The sequence below is a fragment of the Camelina sativa genome, chromosome 10 (assembly GCF_000633955.1).
Source record: "Camelina sativa cultivar DH55 chromosome 10, Cs, whole genome shotgun sequence".
In the NCBI taxonomy this organism is placed as follows: Eukaryota; Viridiplantae; Streptophyta; class Magnoliopsida; order Brassicales; family Brassicaceae; genus Camelina; species Camelina sativa.
Window position 1 is genome coordinate 4,486,383 of NC_025694.1, and position 22,505 is coordinate 4,508,887.

The 22,505-nt window shown below is 36.9% G+C and overlaps 7 protein-coding genes and 1 non-coding gene across 11 annotated transcripts; 4 read left to right on the forward strand and 4 right to left on the reverse strand.

The window, feature by feature from the left end:
* Nucleotides 4,246-5,091, forward strand: LOC104717063 (auxin-responsive protein SAUR63-like). Its single transcript, XM_010434576.2, has one exon. It carries the CDS (start codon nucleotides 4,372-4,374, stop codon nucleotides 4,945-4,947), a length of 576 nt encoding a protein of 191 aa, XP_010432878.1. The 5' UTR covers nucleotides 4,246-4,371; the 3' UTR covers nucleotides 4,948-5,091.
* On the reverse strand, nucleotides 6,292-7,713 carry LOC104717064 (protein AIG2 A). The gene is made up of 5 exons (XM_010434577.2): nucleotides 7,523-7,713; nucleotides 7,346-7,418; nucleotides 7,078-7,170; nucleotides 6,904-6,987; nucleotides 6,292-6,815 (listed from the first exon to the last, which is right to left on the reverse strand). Exons 1-5 carry the CDS (start codon nucleotides 7,696-7,698, stop codon nucleotides 6,669-6,671), a joined length of 573 nt encoding a protein of 190 aa, XP_010432879.1. The 5' UTR covers nucleotides 7,699-7,713; the 3' UTR covers nucleotides 6,292-6,668.
* LOC109124520 (proteasome subunit beta type-6) lies at nucleotides 7,873-10,171 on the reverse strand. The gene is made up of 8 exons (XM_010434578.2): nucleotides 9,952-10,171; nucleotides 9,695-9,771; nucleotides 9,428-9,483; nucleotides 9,250-9,322; nucleotides 8,628-8,739; nucleotides 8,414-8,487; nucleotides 8,263-8,337; nucleotides 7,873-8,166 (listed from the first exon to the last, which is right to left on the reverse strand). The coding sequence occupies exons 1-8, from the start codon at nucleotides 10,052-10,054 to the stop codon at nucleotides 8,035-8,037; spliced, it is 702 nt and encodes a 233-aa protein (XP_010432880.1). The 5' UTR covers nucleotides 10,055-10,171; the 3' UTR covers nucleotides 7,873-8,034.
* On the reverse strand, nucleotides 10,529-13,092 carry LOC104717066 (gamma-glutamylcyclotransferase 2-2-like). Of its 2 annotated transcripts, none has more exons than XM_010434580.2 (9): nucleotides 12,790-13,092; nucleotides 12,065-12,176; nucleotides 11,886-11,962; nucleotides 11,711-11,767; nucleotides 11,573-11,629; nucleotides 11,442-11,482; nucleotides 11,259-11,330; nucleotides 11,073-11,152; nucleotides 10,529-10,820 (listed from the first exon to the last, which is right to left on the reverse strand). In XM_010434580.2, the coding sequence occupies exons 2-9, from the start codon at nucleotides 12,171-12,173 to the stop codon at nucleotides 10,624-10,626; spliced, it is 690 nt and encodes a 229-aa protein (XP_010432882.1). In that variant the 5' UTR covers nucleotides 12,174-12,176; nucleotides 12,790-13,092; the 3' UTR covers nucleotides 10,529-10,623. The 2 variants fall into 2 exon arrangements, with proteins under 2 accessions (XP_010432882.1, XP_010432881.1); XM_010434579.2 differs by having other exon boundaries at nucleotides 12,065-12,188; nucleotides 12,790-13,091.
* On the forward strand, nucleotides 14,322-16,324 carry LOC104717067 (trihelix transcription factor ASR3). 2 transcript variants are annotated; one of them, XM_010434581.1, is made up of 3 exons: nucleotides 14,322-14,421; nucleotides 14,919-15,388; nucleotides 15,701-16,324. In XM_010434581.1, exons 2-3 carry the CDS (start codon nucleotides 14,935-14,937, stop codon nucleotides 16,132-16,134), a joined length of 888 nt encoding a protein of 295 aa, XP_010432883.1. In that variant the 5' UTR covers nucleotides 14,322-14,421; nucleotides 14,919-14,934; the 3' UTR covers nucleotides 16,135-16,324. The 2 variants fall into 2 exon arrangements, with proteins under 2 accessions (XP_010432883.1, XP_010432884.1); XM_010434582.2 differs by having other exon boundaries at nucleotides 14,329-14,421; nucleotides 14,894-15,388.
* On the reverse strand, nucleotides 16,343-16,415 carry TRNAR-ACG. The gene has a single exon. It is a non-coding gene; the product is annotated as a tRNA-Arg (tRNA).
* LOC104717070 (probable LRR receptor-like serine/threonine-protein kinase At4g31250) lies at nucleotides 17,066-19,946 on the forward strand. The gene is made up of 3 exons (XM_010434585.2): nucleotides 17,066-17,814; nucleotides 18,193-18,864; nucleotides 18,963-19,946. Exons 1-3 carry the CDS (start codon nucleotides 17,139-17,141, stop codon nucleotides 19,634-19,636), a joined length of 2,022 nt encoding a protein of 673 aa, XP_010432887.1. The 5' UTR covers nucleotides 17,066-17,138; the 3' UTR covers nucleotides 19,637-19,946.
* On the forward strand, nucleotides 20,171-22,337 carry LOC104717069 (probable nucleoredoxin 3). Of its 2 annotated transcripts, XM_010434584.1 has the most exons (4): nucleotides 20,171-20,348; nucleotides 20,750-20,902; nucleotides 20,995-21,474; nucleotides 21,562-22,337. In XM_010434584.1, exons 2-4 carry the CDS (start codon nucleotides 20,798-20,800, stop codon nucleotides 22,153-22,155), a joined length of 1,179 nt encoding a protein of 392 aa, XP_010432886.1. In that variant the 5' UTR covers nucleotides 20,171-20,348; nucleotides 20,750-20,797; the 3' UTR covers nucleotides 22,156-22,337. The 2 variants fall into 2 exon arrangements, with proteins under 2 accessions (XP_010432886.1, XP_010432885.1); XM_010434583.2 differs by having other exon boundaries at nucleotides 20,199-20,902.

Consider the following 22,505-nt stretch of genomic DNA (forward strand, 5'->3'; position numbering starts at 1 on the left):
GTCTTTACAAAAAAAAAAAAAAAAAAAAAAAAAAAAAAAGACTAATTGAGTCAAAAATTGTTGTAGCGTCGATTACAATCATCTGAAAACAACATAAACCTTCTTAGATATATAGACGCTGTGAATCATTACCAACGTTGAATTCAAGGTAAAAGTTGCTAAATCCATTTTCATTTGTATGCACCACTAGTATCGACCCTAATAACAATTCCATGATACACTTCAAAAAAAAAAAGCTATTAATTTTAATATTTGGTTCATATATAGTACTCTTCTTCTTCTTTTGGCTCGGAGATCGACTTAAACGATAATGTGAAAGTTGTCTTTGATTGTCAGTGTTCTTTGGGTCACTGGCCACAGATCCGAAATCAGGTTATTAGGTGTTGATGTTGAATCTTGTTTCCCACATAAGGAAATATATGCTCTCATTTGTGGTATCCAATTTTAAAAAGTAATGCTTTTGAGTAATAATGAAACTTTCTTGGACGACTCCAATTTTTGTAAAAGTCATGAAGCTGAAAAAGCAAGATTTATTTTTTATTTTTTTGGCAAACCAAAAGAAAACAAGAACCTCAAACTCTCTGGACCTTTTCTTTTTCTCTGTGGAAATTATTTGTACATTAAATAGAAAATAACACCTCAAAAGCGAGTTATCGGTGCAATATCTCATAGAATAATTTTGGTATGAAAATTTCTTCATATTTTGAATCACAAGGCATCAAAATCAAACTACTTATTATATCGTGCAATATCAATAGTATAGTGTAGTTACTAGTTATTAGAAGAAACTTAGATCATACAAAAACGTCACCGTAAAAATGATGAACGAGAGGAAAACTTGGAGATAAACCTCACTGAAAGATATAGAAGACAGTTTTTTTTTTAATAAAAGGTAATTCGGTTATGGTCTTCAGGTCTATTTCATATTGCTCATTTGCTCGGTCCATACTTTTTGCTGTTATCATAGTGACGTATTCTATCATTCTTTTGGAGACTTGACGACACACGCCGACATACTTGCAGTTGCAGACGACTCTTTGATTTGGTATCATTTAAGCTAATCCTCCACTTTCAAAAATATCTGTGGAAAAACGTATATATGTTGATATCCGTAATAAAGTATAGCCCAATATAAATACAAGATGATTTGGGCTCGAGAGTTGTAACGGTAGGCGTGTTTGGGGTTTCAATATCAATTAAGAGAAAAAGGATTCTCTCTTATTTCAGCCCTGTCAAGCAACAAAATTGAGTGGATAAATTGGTATATTCGGTTCATCTCGTTACCTTCTCTTCACTATTGATTACCATCAAAAGGCATTGATTATATGGATATGTTGTATAGTTTTTTTTTTTTTTTGAAAATAGTAAAACCAAATTAACAGGTCTTAATTCTACTTAAAAAAGGAATATAAACCTATTTACTTAATTTTCAGCTATTTAATTCATTGTCTTTTCTGTGAATTTTTTTTTCTTCTTGATAAAAACTTTGTGTTAGAATTATTTGAATGTTACTCTTAAAAAAGAGTATGATATATAACGGTCTATGCCGATGACGGTCTATGCCGATGAGATTGTTATTATACATCCATTCTTCCCGTTTTCTTTTTAGTTTGTTACCTTATTATGGGGCGAATTGTAACAGCAAATCAAATCAGATCAAGCAAAGGCAAAGGCAGGATCAGGTTAATTAAGAAACGGAATTTGGAATGTGTATCATATTATACAGAGATTTATTATATTTCAAATAAATCATCTTAGACCAATAACAATCATGGAAATCATTATTGATTTATGGCACGTAGAAAGATCAGAGAATAATAGCCAGCTAATTTTTCTAATTTTAATTAAGGTACATTTTCTCAATTATTCATTTGGGCTCAATCATTTCTGTTTGTTTCTTCATGGTGGTTCGTACCACTTTACAACATAAACTCTAAATTAGTTTTCATTAACATTTAGTTTACATTTTTCTTTTAATATCATGGAAAATGTACGGATTTACAAATCTACTTAATTAACCCTCCAAAGAATAGAACTCATGTGATTGATTCTATAAAATGACGAACTAAGTAATTAATAATTATTAATCATTTGAATTTGGAGCAGCTAAACTCTAAGCATTAGGTTATTAAAAACTAATTTACTAATGCGTACAAGAAAAAGAAGAACGTGTATTGTGATATAGGCCATGTTGTACGGGCCACTACGTATGAATCATGTAGAGATCAATTGTTTAATATTTTAAGTATATGGTGGATTGGTGGCCTAATTGGTCTCGTGGATAGCAGTTACGACGGGGAAAAAAAATCGGTGGACGATGCTAATTTCTCTAGCAGTTGACCCACCGGTTGATTAAACTTAATACATTCATTTTAATTGTTTGAATCTCATAATATATAAAATATATGATATGTGTCGTTGTCTAACCCGAATATATTCGTCTGCGAGTTGTAGAAAACCAAAACACAACACATAATAAATATTTATCACTTTACTTTTAATATATAGTTGTTGTTACACCCATCATATTCAACTGCATCTTTGACAGCACTAAAATCTACGTACGTAGTCTTATGTGCTACTACGACTTGTATTGTTTTCTAATAATAATGATCAAAGAAAAACAACACAAGACCGGATGACAATAACCAAACTATTGCTAAATAGTAAAATATATCAATAATTTTATTTGTGGTGCATTATAACGATAGTAGACGAATCACAAATTTAGAGTTATTATTTTGGGTTTTCAATATTCTTTATCTGGAATTACAATTATATAATCTAGCCTAATCTGAACTCAATACAAAAAAAAAATTATATAATAATAATATTTAGGTTAGGTTAATGAAATATTTCATGCTTTATGCGTAATTTTTGCTGATATATTCATTGCTTCTCCGCTAGTTCATCACCAGCACATGCAAACGATCGCCAGTCTGAAAACTTCAATGCTATAATATTGAATAAGGCATTAAAAAAAAGTTTCTTAATGTATCAAATCGGCGTCAACCTTTTTTAATATGCATTTTATGTAATAATAAGCCGACTTTTATTGTTGATATCATAAGAAATTAAACCAATTCGTATATAATTCAAAACATATATGATTTAGTCGTTGTAACCAATCATTATTTTCATATATTATTTTTTCTCGAATTTTCTTTGTTTAGAATCTTGTTGATTTACTTGGAACACTATCTTTCTTAAGACTCTAGTTTTATTATAATCACATTTATGAAGCCATGCCCAACAAAAACACACCCACAAACACACACTTGTATACAAAACGTTAAACTAAAAATGATCGGATGTGGAGAAATAAATAGCACTATATGTAAATTAAAATCTAGAAAGTAAAAAAAAAGGTTCACATGGGGTGGTTCGATTAAAACCCGAAACCGCACGAACAGTGACGTGGAAATTGAAGTCCGTCAACCAGCATGCACGGTCCTTCATGTTCGAATGGGGAACTTCTAAGATGCGTCGGTAAAAGTAATTTATTTTTGTCGTTAATACTACTAAAATTAGGAAAAAGTATTACTTAACTTAATTTTTTATACTTTACTATATTTTTTTGGAAAAAGAAAGAAAAAGTGAGGAGGAGATCCAATCCTTAGATTCATGTGAACTGAACTGTGAAGCCGTTTTGCTTTGGAAACTGAAGCCTTCCCCATGTTTCATGTTTCTCTTCTCTCTCATGAACACAACTACAACACTACCACTTCACTTTCTTTTCTTACATTCGAAGTTATTTCTTTTACTATTAGCTTTCTATTCATAAAGTATATAGACTCACGATAAGTAAAAAATATCGTTTATAAAGATTCCTATGTGGTAGAACATTTTTCATATTAATTTAAAAGATGTAAGAGATAGAAACTTTTACTTGTCTTCTCTGTGAAAAAATGAATAAACCGAAAGAGTCAGTATCTCTACATATCTTGCGCTCACTATCTTTTCTATCAGTATTACGAATAAAATGGCTGAAAGAGTAAGCTTCATCTAAATCTTTTTTTTTAACAAAATAATTGTGGTGTAATTGCTAATTTGAAACGCAATCCCAAAAGCATAAACAAACATGGCCTTAATAAAGACTTAAGTTAAGAGAAGGTCAAACAAGATGTGTAACGAGAGGTTTTCAAGTTGGTTATTAAGAAAACCAAAAGCATATGAATAGTCGAAAATTTTTAAACATTTAATTTCAAAACTAATCTATTAAATATTTGAAACAAGATTCCAAAATGTCATCAGCACCTCTATATATCCCCCTAATCTCCAAAACCCACCATATCTCCATCATTACACAACACACAGATAATACAAACACCAAGCACAGCGCCATTTCGTCTTTCTTCAGTTTCTGCCACCATGGAAGCCAAGAAGTCGAACAAAATCAGAGATATCGTTAAGCTTCAACAGATCCTCAAGAAATGGCGAAAAGTTGCACACGCATCAAAACAAGCCAACAACAACAAGATTGACAGCGTAGATGACAACAACAACAACATCAACATCAACCTCAATGGAAGTGGAAGTGGAAGTGGAAGCGGAAGCGGAAGCAAGAGCATCAAGTTTCTGAAGAGGACATTATCCTTCACAGACACAACAGCTGTTCCTAAAGGCTACCTAGCTGTCTCGGTTGGGAAGGAGGAGAAGAGATACAAGATACCAACAGACTACCTTAGCCACCAAGCTTTCCACGTGTTGTTGCGTGAAGCAGAAGAAGAGTTTGGTTTTCAACAAGCTGGTATCTTGAGGATTCCTTGTGAAGTTGCTGTGTTCGAGAGCATTTTGAAGATAATGGAGGACAACAAGAATGACGCGTACCTGACGACACAGGAGTGCAGGTTCAATGCCACGACTGAGGAAGTTCTGAGTTATCGTCATCCTTCGGATTGCCCTAGGACTCCATCTCATCAACCTCACAGCCCCATGTGCAGATAGTTTTTGTTTTTCATTTGCTTGTTACATTAATCCATTCTTCTTCCTCTTCCCCATGTTCCCCCTTTTTCCCTTGGGGGTTTGGACTTTGTGTACTATGCAACTTCAATGAGAAAAAGAGTGAGAGATAGAGAGATTTTTGAATAATGGAATGTACAAACGCATCATTGAAACAGACCAAACAGTGAGAATCTCTCCCTTTCTGTTTTTTTTTTCTCGGCCCTAAAGTGAATCATGGAGGTGAAGATTCAACCTTCTTGTTCACCAGTAGATCCATTTTTCAACATCTGCTTTTGTCCTCTAACTCTTAAGTAGACACCAAACCCACATCCGCCCAAAATGCCAAGTCAATTTAAAAGGATGAACCCACCAGTATTGTGTATTGTGGGTGCAAAGTTAAGCTAGCATACTTTCCTGGCTACAGCGTAAACTCGAGCATCCCAAAAGTTCGATACCCGCTTAACTTACGCTTGACCAGTATGCTATTCATATGGCAGTTTTAGGTCCCCAATCCAGTCTTGTTACAGAAAAAGCAAAAGGTTCACGTGTCTATATCTATGCATCCTACGTTCTTTCCGGGAACTACCCCCATGTGTATTGATGTTGCAGCTATGCCAATTAGAGACTTAAAATAAACTAATAGAGTAACTAACAAGAATTAAAATAGTGTAAAAAGATGAGTACCTACGGCAATGTACTATCGAATCATCAAGTGGAGACTGTGGTTGTTTAACAATTTAGATTAACAACGTACAGTATCCTATGCTTTTACAACCGAAACTAATGCTATAATAAGTATCTTAATTATTGAATATAATAACAGAATCACAGCATCACAGACACATTTGCTCTAACTACGTACCTTTCATTATTGAACTCACATGCAATTAACGATTAATCCCCTAACAGAGTACGGCACAATAAAAAAGGAATGATCTTGGTATCCTCCCAAATCAATCAAGATTCAAGAGAGAGATAGAAGGAGATATTCATGGAATGATATGTTTATGTTCTCTCTCACCTGAGTTAAGGGGTGGTCAAAGTCAAAGCTTAAGCAGTGAGATCTGAAAAAACGGAAAGGCCACATGACATCTGCACCCTGAGACTTAGCTCCCATCTAAAGCAATCACCCAATAATAATACATGTGTAATCATCTCCCTGAACCTGATCCCGAGGATACTGTATGGAGTAGTGATTATATGAGCAACTTGAAGGAAGTGCAGGTTATATAAAAAAAAGTAGACAGCAAGATCCAGCGAGAAAATTTAACATGACCAAAAGTACACAACCATAGGCCTCGGAAACTTACACAATTTATTGTGACTGTACCTCCATGACTCATAATGTAGTACTGCTAGCCTTTAAGTTTAAGTAGATTGGTATACATAGTTATGAGCTAAAAGACAATTCGAGAAACAATGGAAAATGCTTATTTTCTAAGGCATCAATCATTTGTAAGCCCTTTCCCTTTTAAGTAAACAAAACAAAAAACAGTCACGCTTCAATGAGATTACAAATCATCAGATTACATGATCATGCAGAGCCCATTCATGTCTAGCTAGTAGCTACATGCACAAGAGTCATGAACATTCTGTTTTTTATATAATTCCCCAAGAAGCATAGATCCACAATTCTTATTTCAAGTGAGGCAATGGCAATCACTTTAATATCATTGCAAGTACCAAAAGTCATAGCAGTTAGATCAGAGAGAGTATTATCAAGATTAATCCAGAGGTTTCCCATTCTCAGAATCCTGCTTAAAGAACGTTTTGAATGTGTCGATCCTCGTCTTTGCCTCTGGTAATCTCCTTTCTTCCAGAAATTTCTTGGTCGCTGTTACGAAACATTCCTTGTCATGTCGTTTCCATGCCTAACACAGTTTAACATATTATATGAAGACTGATACCTTTCACATTCTAAAAGCGAAGAAGCAATCATATAAATATAAGATATCAAACCTCGAAATCCCATTCTCCATAAAGATCCGGATCATCTTTGTTCTTCCATACATATGTTTCGACTGGCAGCTCCTCTGAAGTATCCTGCAGATGACAAAGAGCATCAAGAGGTTTAATTATGTCAGAATCCAATATGTATGAATTAGTTATTCCGATCAAAACAGTAATTTTTACCGTCAGCACCACTTCAACAGCCTTTCTGTCATATTCAACATCCTCAAACTCATCTAACATTTTCAGTTCATCATCTGTGATTCCCTTCAGCACCTACAAGAACAAACACACTACAGTCAGTACTTCAATTTCAAATTTTCTGATAAACCTCAAAATCAAAAGTGTATAACAATTCCCCATAAAGAGAATAACGGCCTTAATGTTTCTCTATGGATTTAACTCTCTTGTCCAATATGTTAACAATGGAATTTAGGGATAAGAAGTGAACCATTCCGGTGACTTCTCCGGTACCGTCCGGTAGAATTGTTGGATAAACACGGCCTTTGAGTCTAAACCTGTGGCTGAAAGTTCCCAGAATCTCCGTTAATCAAACATCCATTGGATCCAAAACAAATGAAATTAGACAAAGACAGATTGGGTGCGAAAGAGATAAATAGAAACGCACAAGCCGGAGAGTACGGCGGAGACATGGTCAGGGACGCGATTGAGAAGCGCGTTAACGACTTCGGGTTCCTGGAGACTGCCATAGACGAAGAGATCATGAGCAGCTTTCCCCCTTGACAACATACTCATCTTGCTCTGCCTCTCCGACTCCGTCCAGTTCCTGCGACTGAGAGACATAGAAGAATTTCAAGTGTCCACTGTCCGGCCACGTGTCAAGCACACAAAATTGTGTAACTATTATGTTTTATTATTTATTTATTCATCATATAATTAGTTTGTCTTGTTTTGTAAATTAACAAACTCAAAAATCAATTTCGAGAACAGAGGAATTAATCAATTAAAAAACCTCCATAGCCAGCCATAAGAAACACGATATCCATTTAAAAAAGACAGATCGGGTCATTACAAAAGAACCTCCAACAGCGTTTAAAGTCTTTTTAAGACACTGGAAACTGTAATGAAAATTATCTAAAATGTTTGCCCACGAGTAAGATAATGATCGATCCTTGCTGATCACATGGCCATTGGTTCAGGACCAGCGGCGTTCAGGATGTCTAAGAGTGAGTTTTGGGGTTCCAATTCCTCGTGCCAAAGCTGCAACTTGTCCCCAGGGTAGAAGTTTCTCGTGACTCCCTCTGAGTTGATCTGTTCAAAAAACAACAAAAGTAGTTTGTTAACTACATTCCATCCAAGAGAATATAAGTCTTGCTTCCGAGAATTTTGGTCAGAGATATGACTTACTATGACAGTTCGTACAACGCCTCCACTGGCTCCATCACGGGCGATGGCTAGTGATACCGCCTTCACAACAAGTTGCTGCAAAATACAATAGCAAGGACCAGTTACAGGGTTTGCGAGAGTTTGGCAAAAGCAGAGATATAATGATAGTTACCTCAGCTTCTTCTTTGGTCATGTCTTCTTTCCAGGCCTGATCAAAGAACCCGTAAAGATAGCTCGAACCAGAGCCTACACAAAAACACACAATTGTACTACTTGTTAACAGAAGCTAAGTAGTATTATGTAAGTAAATAGAAAAGACAACTGAATCGAATACAGCCACGTTCAAACCAAAAGGGTCATAAGTCACTTAATAATATGGTTTTTACCTCCAATGGCAAAAGGTTGCTCCACTACAGTTCCACCAAGGGGAATCCCGTAGATCTTTCCACCCTCATACTTATCCCATCCTCCAACGATGAGACCAGTTTGGAGCATGTTCTGCCCAACAAAGACAAACAATGCTTCAGTCAACAATCCATCTCATCAAAACAAGGACTGACCGTACAATACCACACTGGATAGATGCAGGGTACAGAAAACTGAGATTGTAGCATATACATACAATATAATGCATATGTCTTGGAGCACTGCATACAGTAGCAATAAAACAGAAACTTTCTAGATTTTCAAAAAAAATGTTCGTTCTTTAGAGTAGAGGATAACCATTACACCAACACTACGAACAACAAGATATTCATAAAGACTAGCATGCTAGGTTTGAGATGTAACATCAATCTCTATGGCACAAAAAATTTCAGCTTCAGTTATAATAAAGCAATATAAAACATAAGCAAGTTGTGATGTATCTCAAGGTCAAACTTCCAAACAAAAGTTATCAGTGATTCTGCAGAGCAGGTTTTCTCGAACATTCACATTCCCCACTACTATGAGTTTAGGTTGGTGGTAAAAAAACCACACGAAACTGCAAGCTTTAAAGCAAACTTTTACCTTGTTATTATAAGCGAGCATCCTGATAAGGTTGGCAGAAACCTTTACAGTTGCAGGCTGCCCCTGCTGAATTCTGCAAACCATAAGCAAACGCATTATTTAATCTCCAGATATACAAGCTAACGTAAGTATAAAGTCGTCTAGTTTCGTCGAATCAAGGCACAAAAGAAAGACTCACGTATGCTGGTGAAGGAAGTAGCGAACATAGTCAGAGACAACTTGAGAATCAGCAGCCTGCAAAGGAAACAAGAAGAGAGCTTGTTGTAATCAGTAAAATGCATCTTCAATAACCCAATAGCAAGTTAATCTTGAACAACAAAACATCCAGCAAGCAAAAGAGATTCAATAAGAAGTCTAGCGAGCAAAACAGTCAACACAGAATAGGTCAAACAAAAACAAAATTGAAATCCCTAAAGATAGATCCAACAAAGCGAGAGGTTATTACCGATCCAGAGCGGCAGACGTAGACATTATCAGTGAGTTGAGTGATCTTATCAGAAGCCCTGTTCGCTACGTACATCCCTGCGCGAGTAATTCATTCAAAACAGATCCCAATTTCATCAGCTTTCTCAAAATTTCCCAAATAGAAGAATCGATTACACTTACTCTCCGTTCCAAAATTGAAACGAAAACAAGGCTCAAAGAAAAACCCAACGAACAGGGAATAAAACCCTAGAAGAGTAGAGAAGGGTGAAATCTCACCGGTGCTGGTACGCGAGTCGGCTCCGAGGACGACACCTCCGTTGTAAGTGACGCCGATGATGGTCGTCCCCATGGAGTGCGGCGCATCGAGATTGAGATCCATCGCTGTAGATATCGAAACTTCTGATTAACGTATCGAATCGCCTGAGTTTGAGTGTTTTGCGAGTCAGATTACGGTGATGACTGATGAGAAGAAGAAGCTTGAATAAAAAGATGAAGAACTCTGGCTTATAGCCCAAGTCGAGCCTCTCTCTTTTATTAAAAAAAAGTAAAAAAAAAAAATCGTGATTTACGTAAAAGCCCATGATCTAACTGTTTTCATGGACCTTCCAAATACAAGCCCAATACTTAATAGCCCTCAAAGTTATTTTATTTATTTTTATTTTTCTGTTTTAACTTTGGAGTGAATGAGTCATTTTTTTTTTTACCTACGCGATCAAGGTTTCTATATAAAAAAGGTTTTGTTGAAAATGGACTTATTTGGTTCAATCTTTTTGTTTTTAACAAGTTCTTATTTTCTTCAAAAGGTGCAAAAGTACACTCGTCAGGACAACACACAAGGCAACAGAGTTCCAAAAACTCAAAAGACTAAAACACCTCTCTCTGCTCGGAAAACAAACGACCTGATTTCAATCGTCTCTAAAGCCAATTAAGAAGAAAACAACAAGAGAGCTATATTGTAGTGGCAACAGCTTCTGGATGATGAGGAAGTATCTGATGAGCAGTGGGGACATTGCTCTTTGACTTGTTAGCTACACGGCTCGCTCTTGATTCCTTCACTGGTGACACCTTCTTCGTTGAGGACTCTGTAACTGCAAGAACCTTCCTCACCTCGTTTGCCAGCTCTATAACATAATCCTCCTCATGCCCTATTTAAGAAAAAAAACAAAATGACTCAAGGTATCAAAAACAGTGTCTCTCTTTTAAACCTTCAAGGTCAGACAGAGCCTTCGACTCATAAGAGACTATAAAGCTTGAGCAGACGTCGTTTTAAGACTACAAGTGATTATTAATGTTCAATTCGCCTAAAGAATTAAAACAAAACTGTTCAATCAAATGCAAACCCCGAGCCCTTAATAATTATTAATCATGTTGTGGAAGACAAAGGGAGTTGGACTAACCAATGTCGTGCATTGCCTTCTCAAGCAGGAAGAGATAATCTCTGTTGTTACCACATGGTCCATTGGCTGTCGCAATTTGTCTAATGTATACACAAAACAACATGCTTATGTGAGGCCAAGAATCTGGCAAATAAATTGTATTGTAGAACAGAAGAAGTTGGTCTGGAGGTTATAATAAGAGTTTACCTTGCCATGTCTTCTAATGGCGCAGGTCCAAGGTAATACTTGTTGGAGACCTTGTCTGGAGTAGATGTGAATCTGAAGATTGTAAAAAATGCATCCATGAATCACAACACAAAGACTTGTTGAAGAAATGTAAAAGATACTGCGCTGTTCTTCGCCTAATTGATGTGAGAACAAATAACTTACACTATCACTCCAGTTACAGCTGGCTTCAGGGGATCATCTTCCTGTGTAAGTTAACAGCAGAAAATTTTCAGGTCATTTAGGAGCATAAGAGAATAGGCTTATTCAATAGATTCAGGCATGTCATGACTCACCTTGTAAAAGTCTACACATGTCTTGAGATCATATTCACACTCTCTACGTTCCAAGTACTGTGCATAAATAGAATGAGATCAAAACAAAGGCATGAACATGATACTTCATGCGATCTAGTTTTAGACGCCAAAACATACCTCCATAGCCAGACGTTCTTTTTCTGGGCCACCGCGGACACAGAATGCAGTACCCCACTGTCAAGAAAGTATAGGATTGTTAGTAAATAAAAGAAGAATGTATGAGTAACTAAGCAGGCCTCAAGAACAGACTCTAAGATTCTTAAATCATATACACGTAAGGATTGCTACTTACGCATATGGCTTCTTCAGCTTTCTCGAGTGTGCAAGTTCTTGCAGGGTGTTCTGGTGTACCTCTATGATCAATGCAAGCTACCAAGTCAAATTAAAACACAGGAGAATTAATCAGTCAATCTTCAATAGTGGGAAGAAGAGATAAATCAATGAAAATATCAACAAAAGAATAGTAAATACCAAGATCAAAGACACGTTTATATCCCTTGATGAAACCTAACACTTTCTCATCGTAGTGAAATCCTGGGTTCCACACAAGAGAGCCATAGCCAAATACCCACATCACCATTTTCTGCAGTTAATGCTATATAAGGACAAAATATAAGATTAATAAGACACAAATCAAGATTTTGTGGAGGTAAATGCCAGAGAAAAAAGGACTAACATGTAAAGACAAGATAGGTGCTAAAAACACATGTGAAGCGAACAATTAAGACAAATCACAATGGACCAGTGTTCCAAGTGTTAAATCATCTTTAAACGTCAACAGATAATCACAGTTATTGGATTCTCTTCAGGACAGCTCAGGAAAGATAAAGACCCAAATCTTTTTCATTGTTTTCAATTTGAAAAGCGAGGAAAATTTCTAGGTAGCTTATGAGTACTTTTCCATAGCAGTGGTGCAGGTGAAACCGTAAAAGAAAGACATGAATCACCAAACATTTGGAACAAAGACAAACCCAGTAAACATGTGTTCCCAAAATTCTAGAAAGAAGGGGAAAAGGGGATTGACTTTTTTGTCTATTCAGATTTGGTGCAATAATACCATATAATTAAAACAGAACAGTAAGAACATTTCCTTGGATTTCAATAAACATTAACAACACACAGAGAAGCAGGATGGCAACAGACGCTACTACCTAAACCAAAATGCGGAAGAAAGAATAAAAATCAAAACTTTTTACCCTGGAGCACGATCTGCGTGAAGAGAAAAATGAATCCCACCGTGAGACAAGATCTCCTCTCTTAGTTAGACTAGATAATCCGAGAAAAACTGAGAAACTCGTGGGAGGAGGAGGAGAGATTACAGAGAAAAAGGTCGAAGGAACGACGTCGTATTCAGGTTCGTGCGGAGCTGGTAATGGTAATGAGACCACTCAGCTCCTTTCACCTTCCTTCTCTCTCTGAGACTCTTCCTCTATACTGCTTCTCGAGATGTATTCTAATGAGGAGGAGGAGGCGATGTGTAGGAAGAAGAGCATTTATAGAAAGAGAGATGGAGACCGAACCGTATGTATGTTCATGCCACGCATGTTTTTTTTTTAGTTCTTCAGATTTTTTTTGTCTGTTATGTTTTCCATTCGTCACGTGACTGGCCGGTGAAGACGCTTGTTTCTGGCCTTTCCCCAAACAAAAATAAATTATCCTCAAAATAAGGAATCTATTCCTATTGAAATTGATTTTGTTTTATTTATTATGGAAACTCAATACTAGTATACAAAATCTATAAAAAATTTCCTAATATAAATCGAAACGAAAAGGAAAAACATTATGAAGCCATAGATATAAATTTGGATGCTAATTTTTAAACATTATAAGTCAACAGTTGGAAGACAAATTGTTTTAAAATAAAAAAATTCTAAGCTAATTTTAAATGTATTTTGTAGAAGCTTGGTCGTTGAGGGAAACAAAGATCCACAATAATTATAAAAAAAAAAAAACACAAAACGGGAAAATGTATTTGTTACACAAAGGCATATACATACATTAACATTACTACCAACGTCACTATACAAAATAAAGAAAAAACTAATAATATGTTGGGAGATTATCAAAAATAACACAATTTTTTTTTTTTCTAAACTTAGCCCAACATGTCTAAAATTCCAAAAATAGTACCAATTAATTTTTTAAAATTAAATCTTAAATTCAAAATATTAAAATCTTACTCCTCAAAACTATATATTAAATGTGAAATTGAGAACCCAAACATAAAAAAAACAAAATTCTAAAAATTAATTTTAAATATTTTAATGTGTTAAATTGTGCTATTTTTGGAACTTTATAGAATATGAGTTATACTTGTCCATAAAACTTGTTTTAGTGCTATTTTAGGTTATTAGTCTAATATGTTTGGAGCTTAGCTTAAGATAGATTTTTTTTTTTTTTTTTTTTTTNTTTGTGCAACCAGCTTAAGATTGATAACTAATTTATTAAACACCTTTTCATTTTCATGACTGTTTGTTCGCAAAATCACGCCATAACATATTTCGAGGAGGCAAATACAGTATGGATCAAATTATCCTCCAGCTGAAACCCTCCAAACACTAGAGAGGAGAGGTTCTTGCGTTGACTTTCTCCGTCAACGAAACCCGTCACTCAAACATGGCTGTAATCAACCATATATCACTATCATAGTTTGGGCCGAAGTCACTATCATAGTTTGGGCTGAAAAATCAAAATAAAAATGTTTGGGCCTGTTGTCAAGAAGATACAACATGATATTTTAGCATCGGCTTCACTTAATATAGATATCATCGAACTCTGTCGTCTACTCGTCTTCTACTGGCGTCGACGTGTCAGTTTCCGACGATCTGGTAATGCTCAAATCATCTCTCTCGTTGTTGATTTTTTTTTTTAATGCTCATTCTTTGGCCAGTTTTGAGTAATCCTCGTACGCATCTGGATTCTTGTTCGAATTTCGTATGCTCAAATCAAATTTTGTTTTATTCTTCGATGTTGAAAAAATCTAGCTGCAATTTTTGGGGCTTTTGTATGTGTTTAGTTCCTGAATTTTGAATATCGTTACCCATTTTTTTAATTTTTCTATTCTCGGATTCATACAATACTTTTTGAGTCGAAACAGCTCAAAAAGAACATGAAATCTCTGTGTTTATTTGTTGTAGTTCCGATCTAGTATGCAAGAGACGAACATGCATATGCACCTCTCACTACTATAGAAAATATTTTTGGTCATTGTTCAATTTGACAAAGTGTGTTTAATGTTTCAAATTACAATTTTGTTGTAGTTAAATGTGTGTAGCTGAATGATTATATATATTTTACAAGGTTAATCAACCAACCAAATTTGCAGTGAGCATTTTTTATAGATGGATGAAGGAACTTCGGGTTCACGGAGACTGCGGTCTCAAGTAGCTCCGGACTGGACAGTCAAAGACTGTCTGATACTCGTTAATGAGATTGCTGCTGTTGAATCGGATTGTTCTAATGCTTTGTCCAGCTTCCAGAAATGGACGATGATCTCAGAGAACTGTAACGCTTTGGATGTACGCAGAACTTTAAACCAATGCAGGAGGAAATGGGATTCTTTGTTGTCTGATTACAATCAGATCAAGCAGTGGGAATCACGGTACCAAGGCAGTGCTCGTTCGTATTGGTCCCTTAGTGTTGAGAAGAGGAAGTTACTGAATCTCCCGGGGAATGTCGATAAAGAGATTTTTGAAGCCGCCAGTGCGGTTGTGATGATCCAAGATGACAAAGCTGGAACTGAGTCTGACAGTGATCCGGAAGAGGACGACGTTGTTGATATCACTGCTGAATTTGGTACATCCCACTATTCTCCTCTTGCCTTTTTACAAATCTTAAGAACAAAGACACTGTGTTTTGAGATACAGAATGATGAAAATTGTCCGGTATAGTTTATCAGGCATAGATGAGTTTTCTTAATTAACACTCTGCGTTGGTGCTTTCCGTGCCACCGTAAGACTCTATAGTGAGCTACCATATGGTTTCTTGCTCATATTCTTAGTCACCATCTTTAGGTAAATAGATGTGCATAAATGTGCACTGCTCCATTTGATGTTACCCGGATCAGTCATTGCTAACCCCTCGAAACACTTTGGTTGCAAAACTCAGCTTGTGTAGGGTCCAAAAGATCAAGACTGCGAGCAACGGTTACCAAGGAGATCCCGCCACAGAAGACAAAGATACAAGAGCCACGGAGATATAGAGTCCAGGAATACAGTCAACAGAAACCTACAAAAGCAGCCCATCCCCATCAGAACAAAACCATGGAGGAGGAGAAGAAGCCGGCGGAAGAAATATCTACAGACGAAGAAGAGGAGGAACCAATGAACATAGAAGAGGATGTAGAAGTGACGAAAGCGAAGCTTAGTTATAAAATTGACTTGATACATGCGATAGTCGGTAGGAATCTAGCCAAGGACAATGAAACAGGGGATGATATTAGTATCAAGGACAAGTTGAAGTATGTGAGACAGCAAGGAGACGAGCTTATCGCTTGTCTGAGTGAAATTGTTAAAACTCTTGGTAGGCTCCGTGAAGTTTAATCATGAATGATTAAACTAGGTGAATAACTGTCTGCTGTAAATCTCTTTAGGCATTTGCCTCTTTGGAGCTGATCTACTCGTAATACAGTATTGTAGACTTGTAGTAAATGAAAACGCTGGTACTATGTAAATCTGGCAGTATTGTAGACTTGTAGTGAATGAAAACGCTAGTACTATAAATTGGCAGAAATGAGAGTGAAAATAATATCGACTCCACTGGGGATCGAACCCAGAGTCTCTGGTTTCGTAGACCAGCGCCTTATCCATTGGGCCATGGAGTCTTGTTATGCTCGATTTGTAGAAATTACCTTCATAGACGGTTAGGTTCTAGGACTAGTTGGAACTTGGAACCAATTCAAAACAAATTAATAAACCAAAACAAAATTGCATGAATTTTGAAGCCATGCATATATGATATATCCAATGTTTATAGTTTATGTATCTTAAATAAAATCCATTAAAGTACTCTATTTTTTGGATTGAGTATATATCAATATCTTAGACTAATACAAAAATTATCAACTAGCGATATTAGCTCAATAAATAATGTGGAATGACAATATATTTGAATTTCATAAAATTTATACAGTTCATGTGTTTTTGACAACACTTCCATGTTATTTTATAAAAACATCTATTACGAATTCAAAAAAAAAATGAAAATCCAAGAATTTGTTAGAAATAAGAATTAAGATTTATAAATCTAGTACAAAAGTCAAATTTACACAGACATAAGAAACACACGTAATCAAGTTAAGATAATACAAAATTAAATGAGTCAGTAAACACACCATGGAAAAGCTTATGTACCAATACTTGGTTCCACGTTGTAGGCGAAAACGATTGTGTGCTTGACCTTTGCTGTCATTTCACCATCAGCCGTCCTTTCATCCTTCTTCCGGCAAAAAAACTCATCTCATTTGACTTTTCCAAAGAAACATTTTCGGACATATAAATCTTAACACTTCTTCTCAAACCCCAAAATTTCGATATTTTTCATAGAAATGACCCGTGATGACAAGTTATCGCCCGTATACTCTCTCTTATTGATCGCCGTCTGCTGCTTCGCCGTTACTACTACATCCGGTGAGGGTGACGCTGATGCTCTTTTGAAGTTCAAGTCATCTCTCGTCAACGCCACAGCGCTCGGCGGATGGGACTCCGGCGAACCTCCTTGCTCCGGAGAGAAAGGAAGCAATTCTAAATGGAAAGGAGTGATGTGTTCGAACGGCTCAGTTTTCGCTATCCGTCTGGAGAACATGAGCCTTTCCGGGGAGCTTGACGTACAGGCTCTGGGGTCAATGCGTAGCCTCAAGAGCGTCAGCTTTATGCGTAACCATTTCGAAGGGAAGATGCCACGTGGACTCAATGGACTTGTCTCGCTCGTGCATCTTTACCTCGCACATAACCGGTTCTCTGGCGAGATAGACGGTGATTTGTTCGATGGAATGAAGGCTTTGGTGAAGGTTCATCTAGAAGGAAACATGTTTTCCGGTGAGATTCCCAAGTCGTTAGGGAAATTGCCGAAGCTTACTGAGCTGAATCTTGAGAACAACATGTTCAACGGGAAACTACCGCCGTTTAAACAGAAGAATCTTGTTACCGTTAACGTTGCTAATAATCGATTACAAGGTCGGATTCCGTTTACTCTCGGCCTCATGAATCATACATTCTTCTCAGGTGATCATCATCTTCATCTCTGTGTTACTTTTTCTTTGATTAATTAACATGAACATCTTTTACATTTAACTCTCTTTACCCATATTTTGATTAGACGATCTTTTAAGCCTAATTCTATTAAGAATTAACATAATCTAATATCACAATCCATGGGAGATTTTGAACTGATTGGTTTTATTTGGAGTCTTTTGTGAGTAGTGGATGAGCACGTTAGTTTTGCATGTTTACTATATGGATTTATTTCTACTTTTGACGTCCTTAAACAATGGTTTTATTAAATTAACAAGAATAATTCGAATTAAATTATTAATGGGCCTATAGAGAAATGGGCTATATAAGATGTTTAATTCTAAAAGTGGTTTGGGCCTAAAAAAACAGGAAACAAGGGGCTGTGTGGAGCGCCTTTGCTTCCGTGCAGATACACTCGTCCGCCGTTCTTCACCGTGTTTCTCCTTGCACTCACCGTCCTCGCCGTCATCGTCCTCATAACTGTTTTCCTTTCCGTTTGCATTCTCAGCCGCCGTCAAGGCAAAAACCAAGACCAAAGCCACGGCCACGTCCACGTTCACCCCCCAGTCTACGGACAAACCGAACAACATTACAGCGAGAAGAGCTCGCAGGACTCCAAGGTCTACAGGAAGCTAGCCAACGAAGCTGTGCAGCGAGATTCAACAGCAACATCAGGAGCGTTATCAGTCGGAACTGCGGAAGAAGACAAGAGGGGAGATCAACGGAAGCTACATTTCGTCAGGAATGATCAAGAGAAGTTCACGCTCCAGGATATGCTCCGTGCGTCGGCGGAGGTTCTCGGAAGCGGCGGATTTGGATCGTCGTACAAGGCGGCTTTATCGAGTGGCCGTGCGGTGGTTGTGAAGCGGTTTAGGTTTATGAGCAATATCGGGAGAGAAGAGTTTTACGATCATATGAAGAAGATCGGAAGGTTGTCTCACCCTAATCTTCTACCGTTGGTAGCTTTCTATTACAGGAAAGAAGAGAAGCTTCTCGTTACCAATTACATTCCCAATGGCAGCCTCGCTAATCTCCTCCATGGTAAAAAAAATTGAAACTTTTCCTCAACTTCCAAGTGGTTTTGTTTGTTTGGTTGTTTGTTCATCTTCATCTGATGATTGATTTTCTTTTTGTTGCAGCTAATCGAACACCAGATCAAGTGGTTTTGGATTGGCCGATTCGATTCAAGATTGTAAGAGGAGTTACAAGAGGTTTGGCTTATCTCTATAGAGTGTTCCCTGATTTGAATCTCCCTCATGGCCATCTCAAATCTTCCAATGTGTTGCTTGACCACAACTTCGAGCCTCTTTTGACGGACTACGCACTTGTCCCGGTGGTGAATAGGGATCAGTCACAGCAGTTCATGGTGGCTTACAAAGCACCTGAGTTCACTCAGCAGGATCGGACTTCGAGGAGGTCTGATGTGTGGAGCCTTGGAATCTTGATTCTTGAGATTCTTACGGGGAAGTTTCCTGCGAATTATCTCAGGCAAGGGAAAGGAGCTGATGACGAGTTAGCTGCTTGGGTTGAGTCTGTTGCGAGAACGGAGTGGACTGCTGATGTGTTTGATAAGGAGATGAAAGCAGGGAAAGAACATGAAGCACAAATGTTGAAGCTGCTCAAGATTGGGTTGAGATGTTGTGATTGGGATATTGAGAAGAGGATTGAGATTCACGAGGCTGTTGATCGAATTGAAGAGGTTGACAGAGATGCAGGTGGAGGTCAAGAGAGTGTTCGATCTTCATACGTTACTGCTAGTGAAGGTGATCATCGTTCTTCAAGAGCTATGACTGGGGAGTTCCCGCTCATGTAAACAGCTTCAAACTTGAAAAGGCTTGTATCTCTCTCTGGTCTCCACTACTAGTCTTCTTCTTCTTCATCTAATTCTCGTTTTCTTGATTTTTGTTGAGCAAAGTATGTGTCTTTGTCTGTAGGTAAAGACAATTACCCTTCTTCTTATTTTATTGCCAGGGTTATTCGCATTCAATTTTTTTTCCTAGTTTTATCAGATATGATTGATGAGTTAAGTAAGCTTCAAGCTTTTGTTCTTTTGTTGATTTTTTTCAGCTCTTTTTCCCATTTTGTGAATATTATATTCGTGCCCCTATTTTGTTATCATCCAGACGCAAAAGAATGTCTTTTAGTCCATTTCTTCTTCAACTTGTCCACTTTCTGATGCAGTGTAGAGATAAGCAAGAATATAAATTAATGGTTTTCACATGCTTGTTGCTTGAGAGATATTGGGTAACGTTGTAGATGGTATATTCTTTAAGGATATTTTGATTTACTTTTACTTGTTCGTTTGATAGAGACCTTAATAAAGTTTATATCTTTTTTTTTCTATCTATATTTCCTTGTCCCTATGTGAGTTTTCTTTATCCCCTTTTCTTGGAATTTACAAGCTTAATCAACCGAGAGGAAAAAAATCTGCGTAGAAATCTTGTTACTATCTACTCTATACTGAAATTACTTTCTGTGTAGTTTTCCTCGTATCAAAGGTTATACCACCATCTCTCTGGTATCAGGTATGTTGAGTTTCGTTTGTTCAACAGGTGGTCGTCTGATATAGTTCATCGTCTGTAAAACCAGTTATAAATAGTCTGTGTTTCAGTTGTATGTTCCTTCCAAGTTTTGTTCTGGGTTTCTAATGTTTTGAGACTGGTCTTGATTTAACTGTATGTTTGATCATCTCATATGTTCATGAAGATGGACCTTCGGGTTTTGTAATCCAGACAAAAATAACGCAGGTTTAACTGTAGAGCTGTATAGAACATCTCAGTCTTCACGAGTTTTACTTAATTACAACGCATATGCTCATTTCTTTAGAAGCTTTTCGAGTTGGAATTGGCTTGAGCCATTTTTAATAACATGTACTCCTACAATAAGGCCAAAGCACCTCTTCTTGATGGTTCTCTTATTGGTTTAGATTTCTGAGCAGAAGCAGCATAAATAGCATAGTGGTGTTGCAGTTTAAATGGCAGTATCAGCTGATTACAAAGTTAGGTTTCCTGAAAGTGATGATCTTTACTCTATACTAGCAACTGAAGGGATTGAGTTCCTTTTGTCGCATAGTGGAGAGGTACCGCTTATGCGCTCTTGTTATTATATTGCAACCTATTTTGATATATTCATCTGGTCCTTCATACTAAACTAAAAGATCATTTCAATCAGGTGCCGTTGGAGTATATTCATGGGAAGACGATTTGTCTCTTCTTCTCTGCAAACTGGTGCAGGCCTTGCAAGGACTTCACTCCAGAGCTGGTAAAACTCTACGGGAATCTTCAGAATCGAGGAGAAGAACTCGAGATCATCTTTGTCTCATTTGATCATGATATGACTTTATTCTATGAACACTTCTGGTGCATGCCATGGCTTGCAGTTCCTTTCAATTTAAGTCTACTCTACAAATTAAGGGACAAGTACAGAATTTCTCGTATCCCGTCACTGGTTCCTCTATATTCAGATGATATCTTAGTCGCTGAGGATGTAATTGGTCTAGTAGAAGACTATGGTCCTGAGGCATTTCCTTTTACTAAAAAGAGAAAAGAAGAACTCAAAGCCATCGATGACTCCAAACGCGTTGGAGGACAGTTGGAGAAACTCCTTACACACGAGTCCCGAAACTACGTTGTTTCCAGAAATGGAAGTAAGGTAAGAAAAACTTACTTGTAGACTTCAAAGATCTTGTCGGATCAAAATGATTCAATATGATTATGTATGTTTATAAACCTTATGCAGGTGCTAGTTTCTAAACTTGTGGGAAAGACCATAGGGTTGTACTTTGGTGCACACTGGTGTCCGCCTTTTCGATCTTTCACTGCTCAGCTCATAGATGTATACAATGAGCTTGCGACCACAGAAAAAGGCTCCTTTGAAGTCATCTTAGTTTCAACAGACAGAGACTCGAGAGAGTTTAACATCAACATGACCAACATGCCATGGCTTGCAATACCTTATGAGGACAGAACAAGACAAGATCTTTGTAGAATCTTCAACATCAAACTCATACCTGCATTGGTCATCATAGGACCGGAAGAGAAAACGGTGACCACATACGCGAGAGAGATGGTATCGTTGTATGGATTCAGGAGTTTTCCGTTCACGGAATCAAGGATTGCTGAGTTAAAAGATTGTTTGAAGAAAGAAGGTGATTCGTTTCCAAAGAAAGTGAAAGATAAGAAGCATGAACATGAGCTAAAGCTGGATATGGCGAAAGCGTATGTGTGTGATTTCTGTAAGAAACAAGGTAGGTTTTGGGCATTTTCTTGCTATGCTTGCGATTATGATCTTCATCCTACATGCGTGGAAAAACAAGAAGCATCGTTGGTTTAGCAAAAGAGATAGTCGTCGTGATTTGTCTGAATGATATTGTAATATTTAGTAAAGAATAGAAGATTTGATATGTTCTGAAAGTCAATGGACACCTACTATGTTCTTCATTTTTGTTGTTGTTGTCAAGCAAAACTCAAAACAGAGTTAGGAATTTACTAGGATCAATATTATTTGTAATTGTATGTTCTCTTTGTACAATTTATTCCGTTTTTTTGACAATTATTATCTATATTTACATTAGTATAGATTGAAAAATAAAGTCTTAATTTTTCAAATAAAAGTCAAATTATTTAATTTTCATTTGCATGTAATCTAACTCTAACTTTTTGGTAACATCTTCTAGATTTGTT

Bases quoted from the DNA above. Each gene is read 5' to 3' on its own strand.
- LOC104717063 (XM_010434576.2), top strand. From the start codon at position 4,372: ATGGAAGCCAAGAAGTCGAACAAAATCAGAGATATCGTTAAGCTTCAA.
- LOC104717064 (XM_010434577.2), bottom strand. From the start codon at position 7,698: ATGTCTCTCAGTCGCAGGAACTGGACGGAGTCGGAGAGGCAGAGCAAG. The intron at 6,988-7,077 runs GTAAAAATTACT...TGTCATCTGCAG, and splicing joins CTGTTGAAGTGGTGCTGACG to GATACTTCAGAGGAGCTGCC. The intron at 6,816-6,903 runs GTTTGATATCTT...AAACTGTGTTAG, and splicing joins ATGGAGAATGGGATTTCGAG to GCATGGAAACGACATGACAA.
- LOC109124520 (XM_010434578.2), bottom strand. From the start codon at position 10,054: ATGGATCTCAATCTCGATGCGCCGCACTCCATGGGGACGACCATCATC. The intron at 8,740-9,249 runs GTAAAAGTTTGC...TTTGTTGGGCAG, and splicing joins TGCTCGCTTATAATAACAAG to AACATGCTCCAAACTGGTCT. The intron at 8,488-8,627 runs GTAAAAACCATA...GTTTTTGTGTAG, and splicing joins GCAACCTTTTGCCATTGGAG to GCTCTGGTTCGAGCTATCTT.
- LOC104717066 (XM_010434580.2), bottom strand. From the start codon at position 12,173: ATGGTGATGTGGGTATTTGGCTATGGCTCTCTTGTGTGGAACCCAGGA. The intron at 11,331-11,441 runs GTAAGTTATTTG...TACAATCTTCAG, and splicing joins GCTGTAACTGGAGTGATAGT to ATTCACATCTACTCCAGACA. The intron at 11,153-11,258 runs GTAAACTCTTAT...TGTATACATTAG, and splicing joins CCATTAGAAGACATGGCAAG to ACAAATTGCGACAGCCAATG.
- LOC104717067 (XM_010434581.1), top strand. From the start codon at position 14,935: ATGGATGAAGGAACTTCGGGTTCACGGAGACTGCGGTCTCAAGTAGCT. The intron at 15,389-15,700 runs GTACATCCCACT...TGCAAAACTCAG, and splicing joins TGATATCACTGCTGAATTTG to CTTGTGTAGGGTCCAAAAGA.
- LOC104717070 (XM_010434585.2), top strand. From the start codon at position 17,139: ATGACCCGTGATGACAAGTTATCGCCCGTATACTCTCTCTTATTGATC. The intron at 17,815-18,192 runs GTGATCATCATC...CTAAAAAAACAG, and splicing joins GAATCATACATTCTTCTCAG to GAAACAAGGGGCTGTGTGGA. The intron at 18,865-18,962 runs GTAAAAAAAATT...TTTTTGTTGCAG, and splicing joins CCTCGCTAATCTCCTCCATG to CTAATCGAACACCAGATCAA.
- LOC104717069 (XM_010434584.1), top strand. From the start codon at position 20,798: ATGGCAGTATCAGCTGATTACAAAGTTAGGTTTCCTGAAAGTGATGAT. The intron at 20,903-20,994 runs GTACCGCTTATG...CATTTCAATCAG, and splicing joins TTTTGTCGCATAGTGGAGAG to GTGCCGTTGGAGTATATTCA. The intron at 21,475-21,561 runs GTAAGAAAAACT...AACCTTATGCAG, and splicing joins TTTCCAGAAATGGAAGTAAG to GTGCTAGTTTCTAAACTTGT.